The sequence below is a fragment of the Scyliorhinus canicula genome, chromosome 20 (assembly GCF_902713615.1).
Source record: "Scyliorhinus canicula chromosome 20, sScyCan1.1, whole genome shotgun sequence".
Taxonomy (NCBI): domain Eukaryota; kingdom Metazoa; phylum Chordata; class Chondrichthyes; order Carcharhiniformes; family Scyliorhinidae; genus Scyliorhinus; species Scyliorhinus canicula.
The window spans coordinates 53,820,386-53,833,852 of record NC_052165.1 but is presented as its reverse complement, the minus strand read 5'-3'; the positions used below and the strand labels follow the sequence as shown (position 1 = coordinate 53,833,852).

At 43.0% G+C, this 13,467-nt stretch overlaps 1 protein-coding gene across 1 annotated transcript in view; it reads left to right on the top strand.

Moving 5' to 3' along the window:
• The window catches only part of LOC119954716 (adiponectin receptor protein 2-like), a 107,805-nt gene that overhangs the window by 77,295 nt on the left and 17,043 nt on the right, over nucleotides 1–13,467 (top strand). Inside the window, exon 4 of the mRNA XM_038780213.1 lies at nucleotides 8,080–8,251. Within this exon, the coding sequence (XP_038636141.1) occupies nucleotides 8,080–8,251 (172 nt within the window). The remainder of the gene's footprint in view (nucleotides 1–8,079; nucleotides 8,252–13,467) is intronic.

The window sequence follows — 13,467 nt, the reverse complement described above, 5'->3', positions numbered from 1 at the left end:
TTTGCGAAAGTAACCTTGTGGGTGAGTTCATAAGAGAATATTAGTTTCTTAAAACAATACATTCTGGAATCAACCAAGGAACAGGCAATTTAGACCTAGTAATGTATAATGATGCACGTTGAATCAATGATCTCAGAGTAAAGAATTCTGTTGGAAAGTGTGATCATAACAGAGAATTTATCATTTAATTTTGAGGGTGAGAAACATGGGTCCAAAACAAATGTCTTAAACTTAGACAATTACAAGGATATGAAGACTGAGTTGGCTAAAGTGGACTGCGGGTGAGTTAAACAGTGACAGACATTTAAGGAGGCATTTCGTTTTCAAAAAAGGCACATACCATTGAAAAATAAATACTTTGAGAAGGATGCACCATCTGTGGCTAACTCGGGAAGCTGAGGATGGTAGGGAGTGGGCCTAGGTGGGGTGCACATTCGGAGGGTTGGTACAGACACTATGGGCTGAATGGTGGTGATTCTATGAAATGGATCATTTTGTAGTTTGGAAAGCTGTAACTAATGGAATGCCATGGGAGCAGTGTTGCAGCCTCAACTATTTATGTTCTATATCAATTATTTGCATGAGACGACCAAATGTATCGTGGCTAAATTTGCCAATGACACCAAGATAGATCGGAAAGTAAGTTGTCAAGAGGAGGTAAGGAATCTACAAAAGGATGTACATAGGTTGTGGAAATTAAACAATGGAATATAATGTGGGAAAACGTGACCTTGTCCAATTTGGCAAGAAGAATGCAAAAACAGTATACTATTTAAATAGAAGGATTGCAGAGCCTGGTGGTACAAAGAGATTAGAGTCTCTTGGTACATGAATTGCAAAAGTTTATAAGCAAGTTATTAGGAAGGCAAATGAAGGTTTTTATTGCAAGGGGAATGGAATATAAAAGTAGGGAGGTTTTTCTGCAACTGTATAGGACATTGAGGAGACCATAATCTAGAATACCATGTGTAGTTTTGGATTTAAATTCATTCGAAGCAGCTCAGAGAAGGTTCACTCAATTCATTCCTAGGGTGAAGAGCTTATGAAGAGTCTTTGTTTGGGTGGGAGAGGGTGAGGTCAGTGGGAAGCCGCCTTCTCAGAACGGAGAAGTGAGGGCGAGGGGGTGGGGATCAGCAGGAGGAGCCTGGCAGGTAATGCTGATGAACGGAAGTCAGGTGGGGGAGAAGGCCGAGAGAAGGGGGTGGGGGAAGGGGAGTTGGTGTGGAGGAGGATGATGAGGTGAGGTTGGAGAAGAAATATGGTCAAGGGAGGAAAAAGGGGGCATCTTGGATGGGCCAGATACAGGGTGAGATTAAAGGGGGTAGAGCTGAAAGGTGAGGATGGTGGACGGTAGAGGGGAAATGAGGCGTAAGCCCCCGATACGGCTGATAACATGGAACGTGCGAGGACTCAATGGACCGATGAAGAGATCTCTGGTCTTTGCACACCTAAGGAGTTTAAAAGCTGAGGTGGTCTTTCTGCAAGAGAGACACCTCTGCGTGAAGGACCAGGTTAGGCTGAGGAAGGGCAGCATGGTGGCGCAGTGGGTTAGCCCTGCTGCCTCATGGCGCCGAGGTCCCAGGTTCGATCCCGGCTCTGGGTCACTGTCGGTGTGGAGTTTGCACATTCTCCCCGTGTTTGCGTGGGTTTCGTCCCCACAACCCAAAGATGTGCAAGGTAGGTGGATTGAACACGCTAAATTGCCCCTTAATTGGAAAAAAATGAATGGGTACACTAAATTTAAAAGAAAGTCAGGCTGAGGAAGGGATGGGTGGGTCAAGATTTCCACTTGGTGTTTGATTCAAAGTCTGGCGGGGGGGGGCAATTTTAATGAGTAAGAAACCAAGATTTGTGAGTGCGAAGGAAGTAAGGGACCCGGGTGGGAGATATGTGATGGTGAGTGGGGTATTAGAAGGGACGCTGGTGGTATTGGTGAATGTGTATGCACCAAATTGAGATGATGTAGGTTTTATAATAACCTTTATTAGTGCCACAAGTAGGCTTACATTAACTCTGCAATGAAGTTACTGTGAAAATCCCCTCGTCACCACAATACGGTGCCTGTTTTGGTACACTGAGGAAGAATTCAGAATGCCCAATTCACCTAACAAGCACGTCCTTTGGGACTTTTGGGAGGAAACCAGAGCACCCAGAGGAAAACCACGCAGACATGGGGAGAACATGCAGACTTCGCACAGACAGTGACCCAAGCCGGGAATCAAACTCGGGTCCCTGGCGCTGTGAAGCAGCAGTGCTAACCATTGTGAACCGTGCCACCCATACTAGGACCCGAAAAGACAGTAGAATCAGCAAAAGCCTAGAGAGGAAGACGGGACATCGTCTGAGTCGGCCACACCCGAGTAACTCATCCGTAGACTCCCAGAGCCTGTCCACCATCTACAAGGCACAAAACAAGAGTGTGATAGAATACTCTTGCCTGGCTGAACACTGCTCCAACCACACTCTAGGACAAAACGGCATGCTTGGTTGGCACCCCACCCACCACCTTCAACATTTACTCCCTCCGCAATAGATGCACAATCCCTCTCCAAACCCCATACCATCCTGACTCATTCCTTTATTGTTGCTGGGTCAAAATCCTGACACTCCCTAACAGAACTGTGGGTGTACCTGCACCATATGCACTGCAACAGTTCAAGAAGGTGGCTCACCACCTGTTTAAGGGGATTTTGGGATGGATAATAAATGCTGCCCTAGCCAGTGATGCCCACACCCATGAAGGAAAAAAAGAGGAGAACTTGAGCCCATACTTGGTGAAGTTTAGAAGAATGAGAGGTGATCTTAAAGAAACATGTAAGATTATAGCAGGTATTGACAGGATTGGTGAGGATGTTCCCACCAGGGTTACCCATTTACTATTGAGATGAGGAGTTATGTCTTCTCACATTAAGAAGTCTTACAACACCAGGTTAAAGTCCAGCATGTTTGTTTCAAACACTAGCTTTCGGAGCACTGCTCTGAAAGCTAGTGTTTGAAACAAACATGTTGGACTTTAACCTGGTGTTGTAAGACTTCTTACTGTGCTTACCCCAGTCCACGCTGGCATCTCCACATCATGGCTACCTTCTCTCACGATCGTGAACCTTTGCAATTCTGGACCCCAGAGAGCTGTGGACGCTGCGGCATTGAATACATACAATGCTGAGATAGACAGATTTTTAACCTATAGGGGAGTTGAGAGATATAGGGAACAGGATGGAAAGTCGAATTGAGGCCAAGATGAATTCCACGATGATCTTATTGGATGACAGAGCATGAACAGAAGGCAGAATAGCCTCTACTGTCTCTTATTTTTCAGTGTTAACAAAGGTCAAATTAAATTGCATTACCAATTGAGTTTCCTGAATCTGCATTTCCATGAACAGGCTTCTTTTGTGAGTAGGCACCATGACTATTCACTGATAATTAGAATCTCATTGCATCTTTTAATATCCCTAATGAAGTAGCAATCTATGTGTAAACTGTTCCTATAGTCCAATAGTTTATTTCTGTTTGCAAATGAACTTGTGTGTATGATCAATCATTGTGGAGGCTTGTATGGTAGTAAATCTAGTGCAGATTACTTGTCTTTAGGCTGCAGTCAGTTTGCCGATGGTGGTGTCAATTTCCTCATGCTGCAACTGCCTCAAGTTCACTTATCAGTCACAGCACAATGAGTCCAATTCCATTCAGTTTCTCTCCACTTACATCACTGCTTCCAAAGGAAAATAGTCTGTTATTGGTTTTGAGTCTTGCAGGCGCACAAACTGAAATGTACCAAAATGACGTATGAGCTATTCATTTAAACTTTGGGACGTAATGTGCCTAAAGTTAAAAGAACTGCCAACTGAATTTGTTCTTTCATTTTTGTAATTCTCACTTTTTTTTAACTGAACCTCCATGTGCTGGTTTTCTGATTTATGCACTGGGCAAGTATTTGTTTATATTCGAACTTGTTTGGCATGATCAGTAGAGAGAGACAACGTTGTCAGAATACCAGGAAGGAAATTGAGTCGATTACAATTAGGTTTCATTACCTAATAGAATAGAGTTAAAAGTCGAGGTTCTTTTAACTAAAATATGATTGAACTCCTGATAAAATTTATTTTGAGTTGCTCCTCTGTGTCATAACCATGTAACCAGTTTTTTTTTTTTAAAATCACTTATCGTCACGAGTAGGCTTCAATGAAGTTACTGTGAAAAGCCCCTAGTCGCCACATTCCGGCGCCTGTTCGTGAAGGCTAGTACGGGAATTGAACCGTGCTGCTGGCCTGCCTGGGTCTGCTTTAAAAGGCAGCGATTTAGCCCAGTGTGCTAAACCAGCCCCTGTTTACCATAGGTGGTATACATAAGTATAAGTGGTGCTTAAATCTATACACTATATTCCATACCAAAGATGCCATTCTATTAAAGTAAACATTTGGGGAGGGGGAAAATTAAATTTGGATTGCCATCTGATAAGCACGATTCTTAGGAGGCATTATAATTAATAATACCATGATCCAACTGTCATGAAACAAGATTGAGCGACTGCATAGCAATTTTGGCCCTCTTTAATACATAATCTATTCAATTACCACTTATTTTAACAGCAGTTTGAGGCTCACGCCTATCCGTATATTTGAAAGTGGGGACTAGCACAAAGCAGATCATTTCATGTTCAGAAACCCCTATGTATTTCTTCTTCGCAATTAGAGCACTCCTGATGAGGCAAGAAGTAAATGGCCCTAATCTGAGACCTTTAATTGCTTATATCGAATGCAGATAGATATGGTGGGAAATAACTCAATTTCCCATTCAAGTATAGTAGAAAGTTGTATTTATTCTGATAAGTGCAGCACGGTAGCACAGTGGTTAGCATTCTTGATTCACAACCTCAGGGTCCCAGGTTCGATTCCCAAACTTGGCTTGCTAACTGTGTGGAGCCTGCATGTTCTCCCTGTGTCTGCGTGGATTTCCTCCGAGTGCTCTGGTTTCCTCCCACAAATCACGATAGACACGCTGTTGGGTAATTTGGAATTTTGTATTCTCCCTTCGTGTACCCGAACACGAAATGTCGGAATGTGGCAACTAGGAGCTTTTCACAGTAACTTCATTGCAGTGTTCATGTAAGTCTACTTGTGACAATAAAGATTATTATTAAAGTGCTCATCTACACTGGCAAAAGAGAACCCAAACAGCCTGGAATAGTCCTACAGAAAGTAGTATCCAAAAGTTTGATGTGCTTTTAGTGAAATTGAAAGCCAACATTTTTAACTTAAGCCTGATTTAACTGAGCACACGAGCAACAATTTGTAAAGCTGTACTGGAACAGTTGTACAAAGTAGTTAAATTAGTGCCGAAAATGGTAATAAGCAGGTGATTCTTTTTTTTTTTAAATTTCAAAAATCAATGACGTGCAAATAAGAAATGAAGGTGAATGAGGAATGTTAGGAATTTATGAAGCTCAGTCCACGTGTTATTTTATACTGTAACCCTGCTCACAGCACAGAAGTTACAGAAACAAATATTAAACTCCAGATTGCCAACCAGAGCACAGGATTTGCTTGATTTTAAACATGACTGAGGCTTGAGATGTTTGATCGGATACCAGAAATGGAAGAAACTATTATGCAATTTTAAAACTGACTTAATTAAAATAGTTAGAATGTTGTAGGCCTGGAGTTATGCAAAGGACTGATTTTAACATTGTTGTCTCTTTTGGATAAATTCTCAGAGCACCAAAATCTGTAAATTTTAATTTAACGCACAGGACCACATATAAATTTTAAATCTAAAGATACCCAAGTACATAATCAATCTGGCTCACAAAGACACAAGCTTGGACATATTATCCAACCCCCAGTACAAATGTTCGCCACAGGACAGTGAGGAACCATGATGGCCTACATTGTATTCCATGTGGGTTACCCATTACTAGACTCTTTGAGTCATGACTTCGATCTCCGGCAAGTCATACAAGTGAGGTACCCCAAATATGTGCTGCGTAACACCCCCGCCAACCCGGGAAGGATTACATGGCAATAGCTCGAAGTTCAGACTTTTGGGAAATTACCATGCACTCAGAACCATCCAATACTCCAATTTAAATTGCAACCTTCAGATGATTTGGACTGTCTTACCCAACCCCCAATCATCCCACACTGACCACCCAATCCCATTCCACTTGTCCTCTTTCCCGCCACCCTCGTGCATCGTGCCCACTTGCCTTACACACTCCCTGTTTCTCAAAGTGACTAGACCTTTTAAACGTACCTGCTTTATGGCTGCTAAGTGTTGGGGCGGGGGGGGGGGGGGGCTTGTCTTCCTTTTGTCCATTCATTGCACTTTCTCACTTGGCCCAAGTTGAAAGGTTTAGTGGGAAAGATTTTACTGTATGTACAGGAGCAGAGTAGCAATCTGACTGCTACTCCATTCAAGTTTATGGCCCAATCTTAAACGGTAGGTATTGTTGATCTCGGCACTGAATTCTCAAGACTCTCTGCTTACTCCCTTTTAATGGGAAGGGGGGGGGGACCCCCTATCCTACAAAGAACATAAAGTAAAGGACTAGAAGTAGACAATACAAACTCTAGGGCTTGCTCTGCCATTCAGTACATTTATGGCTGTTCATCTACCTCAACTCTACTTTCTTGTGTCCTCTGCACATCCATCTATTGTACTTTTAAATGTACTCTCTGATAGAGCATAAATGATTGACTCTTTATCCTGAGATTATGTCTCTCTGTTCTAAATTCCCCAGCCAGGAAAAAAAAACCTTGTGTGTACCTTGTCAAACCCCTTCATAATCTTGTATGTTTCAATTAAATCGGCTCTCATTCTGAACTCGAGAGTATCGGCCCAATTTACTCAGCCTCTCATCGTAGGACAGCCCTCTTATCCAAGGAAACAATCTAGTGAGCTTTTGCTTTCATCTCCTTTTAAGCTGCATGCACTACTCCAGATGTGGTCTCACCAAAGCCCTAAATACAGTTTAGGGAGATTCCTCAAAGAAAATGATTAAAGACTGCTAACACTAATGTCCATGATCTTATGACCTTTCACAGTCCCCTGGCTGTTGCAGCTCGAGATCAATTTATTCCTACATTTCAAAATGCTCACTAATTTGAGCAAATTTTGATTGAGATTGACCAAAACTGATCGACTAACTGATAAGTTCTGTTGTTTGTCATTCTCGCCTTTCTTGAACAAGTTTGTTACGTAGATTCTCTCCAATCAGAAAACGATTTGCATATGTAAGGAGGGTTGAAATATCTTTTTATCTCCTCTCTATCAATGGCTTAGGATGAATGCCATCAGGGTCCTGTGACTTATCTACCCAGAGCTCTGCTAATTGTTTTCAGAGTCAATTCCTTCCAGTTCTATATTCCCATCTGGCACCACTACACACTCTCACTGACTATCAGATAAAGCTCAATTTCTGTAGCACATAGGAATAATAATAGCAGGAATCCAGAACTGCAGTATTGGGAAGAATCTGAACATTTTTATCCCTCTGGTCTTCAGCTGATATGTGTAAGTACACATTTCACCATTTAAGCAATGAGCTCTCCAGTTTCTTCAAAGCAGCCACTGAGATGTTTTAACACAACTATGTATTATATACGTGTTACACTTTATTTTTGCACATTGATCTGATTTGTGCAGAAAATGTCGTTTATCCAGTTGACAGTAATGTGGTAGACATTTCTTCAATCTGTAAAATTTTGTTTCCTATCAGTTTATCTGTAGTGGTTGCATGTTTTGCTTAAAATATACAGCAGAATTTGCAACTTACAAAGTTCACTAGCTCCAGTGATATTTTGTAATGCTGATTTTTAAATTGATCCAACAATTGATGAGAAAACATTGCTTTTTGACAGAGGTAATATTCAACTCTGCCACCTGGATGGTAGCCTGGTGGAGGGGATCACCTACCTGATTTTCATTCCTTTGATTTTATTGGAGCTAAAATCAGGCGAGTTGAACAACAGGTGGCCATCTGCTCAACCAGTTCAGTTTAAATTACACTCATAATCTCAAATTTAGAACTCGGAAATATGCTATTGGGTTTGTTCAATACAACTGTTCCTGTTACAGGTATGGGAGGGGCGATGGCGTGTCATCCCCCATGATGTGCTTCCTGATTGGCTGAAGGACAATGACTACCTCCTGCATGGCCACAGGCCACCAATGCCATCTTTTCGTGCCTGTTTAAGAAGTATATTTAGGATCCACACGGAAACCTTGAACATTTGGACACATCTCATAGGTACAGTATGCAGCAAAGCTGTTGACTCAGTACTAACCACTGGTGCATGATCTTAGAAGCGGCTCTTATAAGAACTAGGAGCAGGAGTAGGCCATCTGGCCCCTCGAGCCTGCTCCGCCATTCAATGAGATCATGGCTGATCTTTTGTGGACTCAGCTCCACTTTCCGGCCCAAACACCATAACCCTTAATCCCTTTATTCTTCAAAAAACTATCTATCTCTATCTTAAAAACATTTAATGAAGGAGCCTCAACTGCTTCACTGGGCAAGGAATTCCATAGATTCACAACCCTTTGGGTGAAGAAGTTCCTCCTAAACTCAGTCCTAAATCTACTTCCCCTTATTTTGAGGCTATGCCCCCTAGATCTGCTTTCACCCGCCAGTGGAAACAACCTGCCCGCATCTATCCTATCTATTCCCTTCATAATTTTAAATGTTTCTATAAGATCCCCCCTCATCCTTCTAAATTCCAACGAGTACAGTCCCAGTCTACTGAACCTCTCCTCGTAATCCAACCCCTTCAGCTCTGGGATTAACCTAGTGAATCTCCTCTGCACACCCTCCAGCGCCAGTATGTCCTTTCTCGGGTAAGGAGGCCAAAACTGAACACAATACTCCAGGTGTGGCCTCACTAACACCTTATACAATTGCAGCAGAAACTCCCTAGTCTTAAACTCCATCCCTCTAGCAATGAAGGACAGAATTCCATTTGCCTTCTTAATCACCTGTTGCACCTGTAAACCAACTTTTTGCGACTCATGCACGAGCACACCCAGGTCTCTCTGCACAGCAGCATGTTTTAATATTTTATCATTTAAATAATCCCTTTTGCTGTTATTCCTACCAAAATGGATAACCTCACATTTGTCAACATTGTATTCCATCTGTCAGACCCTAGCCCATTCACTTAACCTATCCAAATCCCTCTGTAGGCGCCCGGTATCCTCTGCACTTTTTGCTTTACCACTCATTTTAGTGTCGTCTGCAAACTTGGACACATTGCACTTGGTCTCCAACTCCAAATCATCTATGTAAATTGTGAACGATTGTGGGCCCAACACTGATCCCTGAGGGACACAACTAGCTACTGATTGCCAACCAGAGAAACACCCATTAATCCCCACTCTGCTTTCTATTAATTAGCCTATCCTCTATCCATGCTTCTACTTTACCCTTATTGCCATGCATCTTTATCTTATACAGCAACCTTTTGTGTGGCACATTGTCAAGGCTTTCTGGAAATCCAGATATACCACATCCATTGGCTCCCCATTATCTACCGCACTGGTAATGTCCTCAAAAAATTCAACTAAATTAGTTAGGCACGACCGGCCCTTTATGAACCCATGCTGCGTCTGCCCAATGGGACAATTTCCATCCAGATGCCTCGCTATTTCTTCCTTGATGATAGACGCCAGCATCTTCCCTACTACCGAAGTTAAGCTCACTGGCCTATAATTACCTGCTTTCTGCCTACCTCCTTTTTTAAACAGTGGTGTCACATTTGCCAATTTCCAATCTGCCGGGACCACCCCAGAGTCTAATGAATTTTGGTAAATTATCACTAGTGCATTTGCAATTTCCCTAGCCATCTCTTTTAGCACTCTGTGATGCATTCCATCAGGGCCAGGAGACATGTCTACCTTTAGCCCCATTAGCTTGCCCATCACTACCTCCTTAGTGATAGCAATCATCTCAAGGTCCTCACCTGTCATAGCCTCATTTCTATCAGTCATTGGCATGTTATTTGTGTCTTCCACTGTGAAGACCGACCCAAAGAACCTGTTCAGTTCCTCAGCCATTTCCTCATCTCCCATTATTAAATCTCCCTTCTCATTCTCGAAAGGACCAATATTTACCGTAGCCACTCTTGTTTTTGTTTTATATATTTGTAGTAACTTTTACTATCTGTTTTTATATTCTGAGCAAGTTTACACTTGTATTCTATCTTACTCTTTATAGCTTTTTATTGCCCCCTAATCTTTGCCACTTTGTATGCTTTTTCCTTCAATTTGATACTCTCCCTTATTTCCTTAGATATCCACGGTCGATTTTCCCTCTTTCTACTGTCCTTCCTTTTTGTTGGTATAAACCTTTGCTGAGCATTGTGAAAAATCGCTTGGAAGGTTCTCCACTGATCCTCAACTGTTTCACCATAAAGTCTTTGCTCCCAGTCTACCTTAGTCTTCTCTCGTCCCATTATAATCTCCTTTGTTTAAGCACAAAACATTAGTGTTTGATTTTACCTTCTCACCCTCCATCTGTATTTTAAATTCCACCATATCATGATCGCTCCTTCCGAGAGGATCCCTAACTATGAGATCATTAATCAATCCTGTCTCATTACACAGGACCAGATCTAGGACCGCTTGTTCCCTCGTAGGTTCCATTACATACTGTTCCAGGAAACTATCACTGGTACATTCTATAAACTCCTCCTCAAGGCTGCCTTTACCAACCTGGTTAAACCAATTGACATGTAGATTAAAACCCCCATGATAACTGCTGTACCATTTCTACATGCATCAGTTATTACTTTGTTTATTGCCTGCCCCACCATAATGTTACTATTTGGTGGCCTGTAGACTACTCCTATCAGTGACTTTTTCGGCTTACTTCCACCCAAATGGGTTCAACCTTATCCTCCATAGCCCTGATGTCATCCCTTACTATTGCCTGGATGTCATCCTTAAATAACAGAGCTACACCACCTTCCTTACCATCCACTCTGTCCTTTCGAATAGGTTGATATCCTCGGATATTTAACTCCCAGTCTTGACCATCCTTTAACCATGTTTCAGTAATGGCCACTAAATCATAGACATTCATGATGATTTGCTCCATCAACTCATTTACCTTATTACGAATACTACAAGCATTCAGGTAAAGTACACTTATGTTGGCTTTTATACTTCTGTTTTGAATCTTAACACCTTGATCAGTAACCTCTCATAAGTTATATTTCCTCTTAACTTTTCTCCTCGACGTTGAACCCATATCTTCATGTAACAACCTGCCACATCGCTTACCATTTACGTTTTTACTTCCCGTTTTATTCCTTTTAGTATTACTGGGCCTATTCATTGAGCTCCCCTCAGTCACTGCCTTGTCTGTCGCCCTTTTTGATTTTTGACTATGGCTTCTCTGCCTTACACTTTCCCCCTTACTGCCTTTTGTTTCTGTCCCTGTTTTACTACCTTCCGACTTCCTGCATTGGTTCCCATCCCCCTGCCACATTAGTTTAAACCCTCCCCAACAGCTCTAGCAAACACCCCCCCCCCCCCCCCCCCCCTCGGACATCAGTTCCAGTCCCGCCCAGGTGCAGACCGTCTGGTTTGTACTGGTTCCACCTCCCCCAGAACCAGGTTCAGTGCCCCATGAATTTGAATCCCTCCCTCTTGCACCATCTCTCGAGCCACGCATTCGTCCTATCTATCCTGACATTGCTACTCTGACTAGACCGTGGCACAGGTAGCAATCCTGAGATTACTACCTTTGAGGTCCTACTTTTTAGTTTAACCCCTAACTCCCTGAATTCAGCTTGTAGGACCTTGTCCCATTTTTTACCTATATCGTTGGTACCTATGTGCACCATGACAGCTGGCTGTTCACCCCCCCCCCCCCCCCCCAAACAGAATGTCCTGCAGCTGCTACGAGACATCCTTGACCCTTGCACCAGGGAGGCAACATACCATCCTGGAGTCTCGATTGCGTCCGCAGAACCGCCTGTCTATTCCCCTTGCAATTCAGTCCCCTATCACTGTAGCCCTGCCATTCTTCTTCCTGCCCTGCTGCGCAGCAGAGCCAGCAACGGTGCCATGAATCCGGCTGCTGCTACCTACTCCTGGTGAGCCATCTCCCTCAACAGTATCCAAAGCGGTATATCTGTTTTGCAGGGAGATGACCGCAGGGAACACCTGCACTGCCTTCCTACTCTTGCTCTGTCTTTTGGTCACCCATTTTCTATCTCCCTCAGTAACTTTCACCTGCGGTGTGACCAACTCGCTAAACGCGCTATCCACGACGTCCTCAGCATCGCGGATGCTCCAAAGTGAGTCCATCCGCAGCTCCAGAGCCGTCAAGCGGTCTAACGGAGCTGCTCTCGAGGAATAATCTCTCCAGGAATCAAGGGGTATGAATGTTTATTGGCATGGTTTGTTGGATTTGGTCTGTTTCGGCATTAATGACTTAATCTTATACAGGAGGAGTTTCAGATTTTTATAGAGGAATGGCATACTGCCTCTTTGCAGGGAATTGCTCAGCATGAGCAAATGGCTCTAAAGATGGACATTCCTTCTAGACTTGGATGCCAGTTGAGAGGCAACTGAGGGGGAATTTTCAGTACTATGTGCAATGCACTGGAGGAAAAAATTCAATTCAAAGATGTATGCTCCGAGGTGAAAGAACTTTTAAAAATTCAATAATAGGTCACCGTTAAGTTGAAATAATGTATCCATCCCTGTTATTCCCAAGGCATACATGCAGGCATTTGTCAATGTCCAGTGTTACTGCTGAACCGTCTGCTGGGAAAAATCCAGCAATATCTTGGGAACTGTTTTATCATTCTTGCCATTCTCCTTATCATCTCCAATTCCTCATGCTCAATAAGGCTGAGATCTGAACGGGGTGTAATAATAATAATGGCTTATTGTCACAAGTAGGCTTCAGTGAAGTTACTGTGAAAAGCCCCTAGTCGCCACATTCCGGCGCCTGTTCGGGGAGGCTAGTACGGGAATTGAACCCTCGCTGCTGGCCTTGTTCTGCATTACAGCCAGCTGTTTCGTTTGAAGCTCATTTATTCATTGAATTGTGAGCTAATCAATTATCTCAAACTTGAGTGAGCAAGAGAGAACGCTAAAAGACTTCACTCACAGGACTACCCTGTTCCTCTTTTGAGGCCATTGACTCTGAATCGTATTGCTCTCCAGTGCCTTGCCTTCATGCTGTCAAGCCCATTGTTGTCCCCACACTGCAGTTGGAGGTGAAAAATAAGAAATGGAAGTTAGCAGAGCAAATCACCCCCTCCTCATCAGATGTCAATGCACATCAACTTCCACTGGACAGGAGCAGGAACCCTTTCTTTTCTCTTTTCCCTACTCCCCTAAAATCTCCCATGGCTGTGTGCCATTTGTAGTTGTAGAGCTGCACAGAATCTTCTGCTCTTTCTGGTGGCATGCTTTGATCCAGAAAAAGCATTTGATTTGGTCCCTTGATCA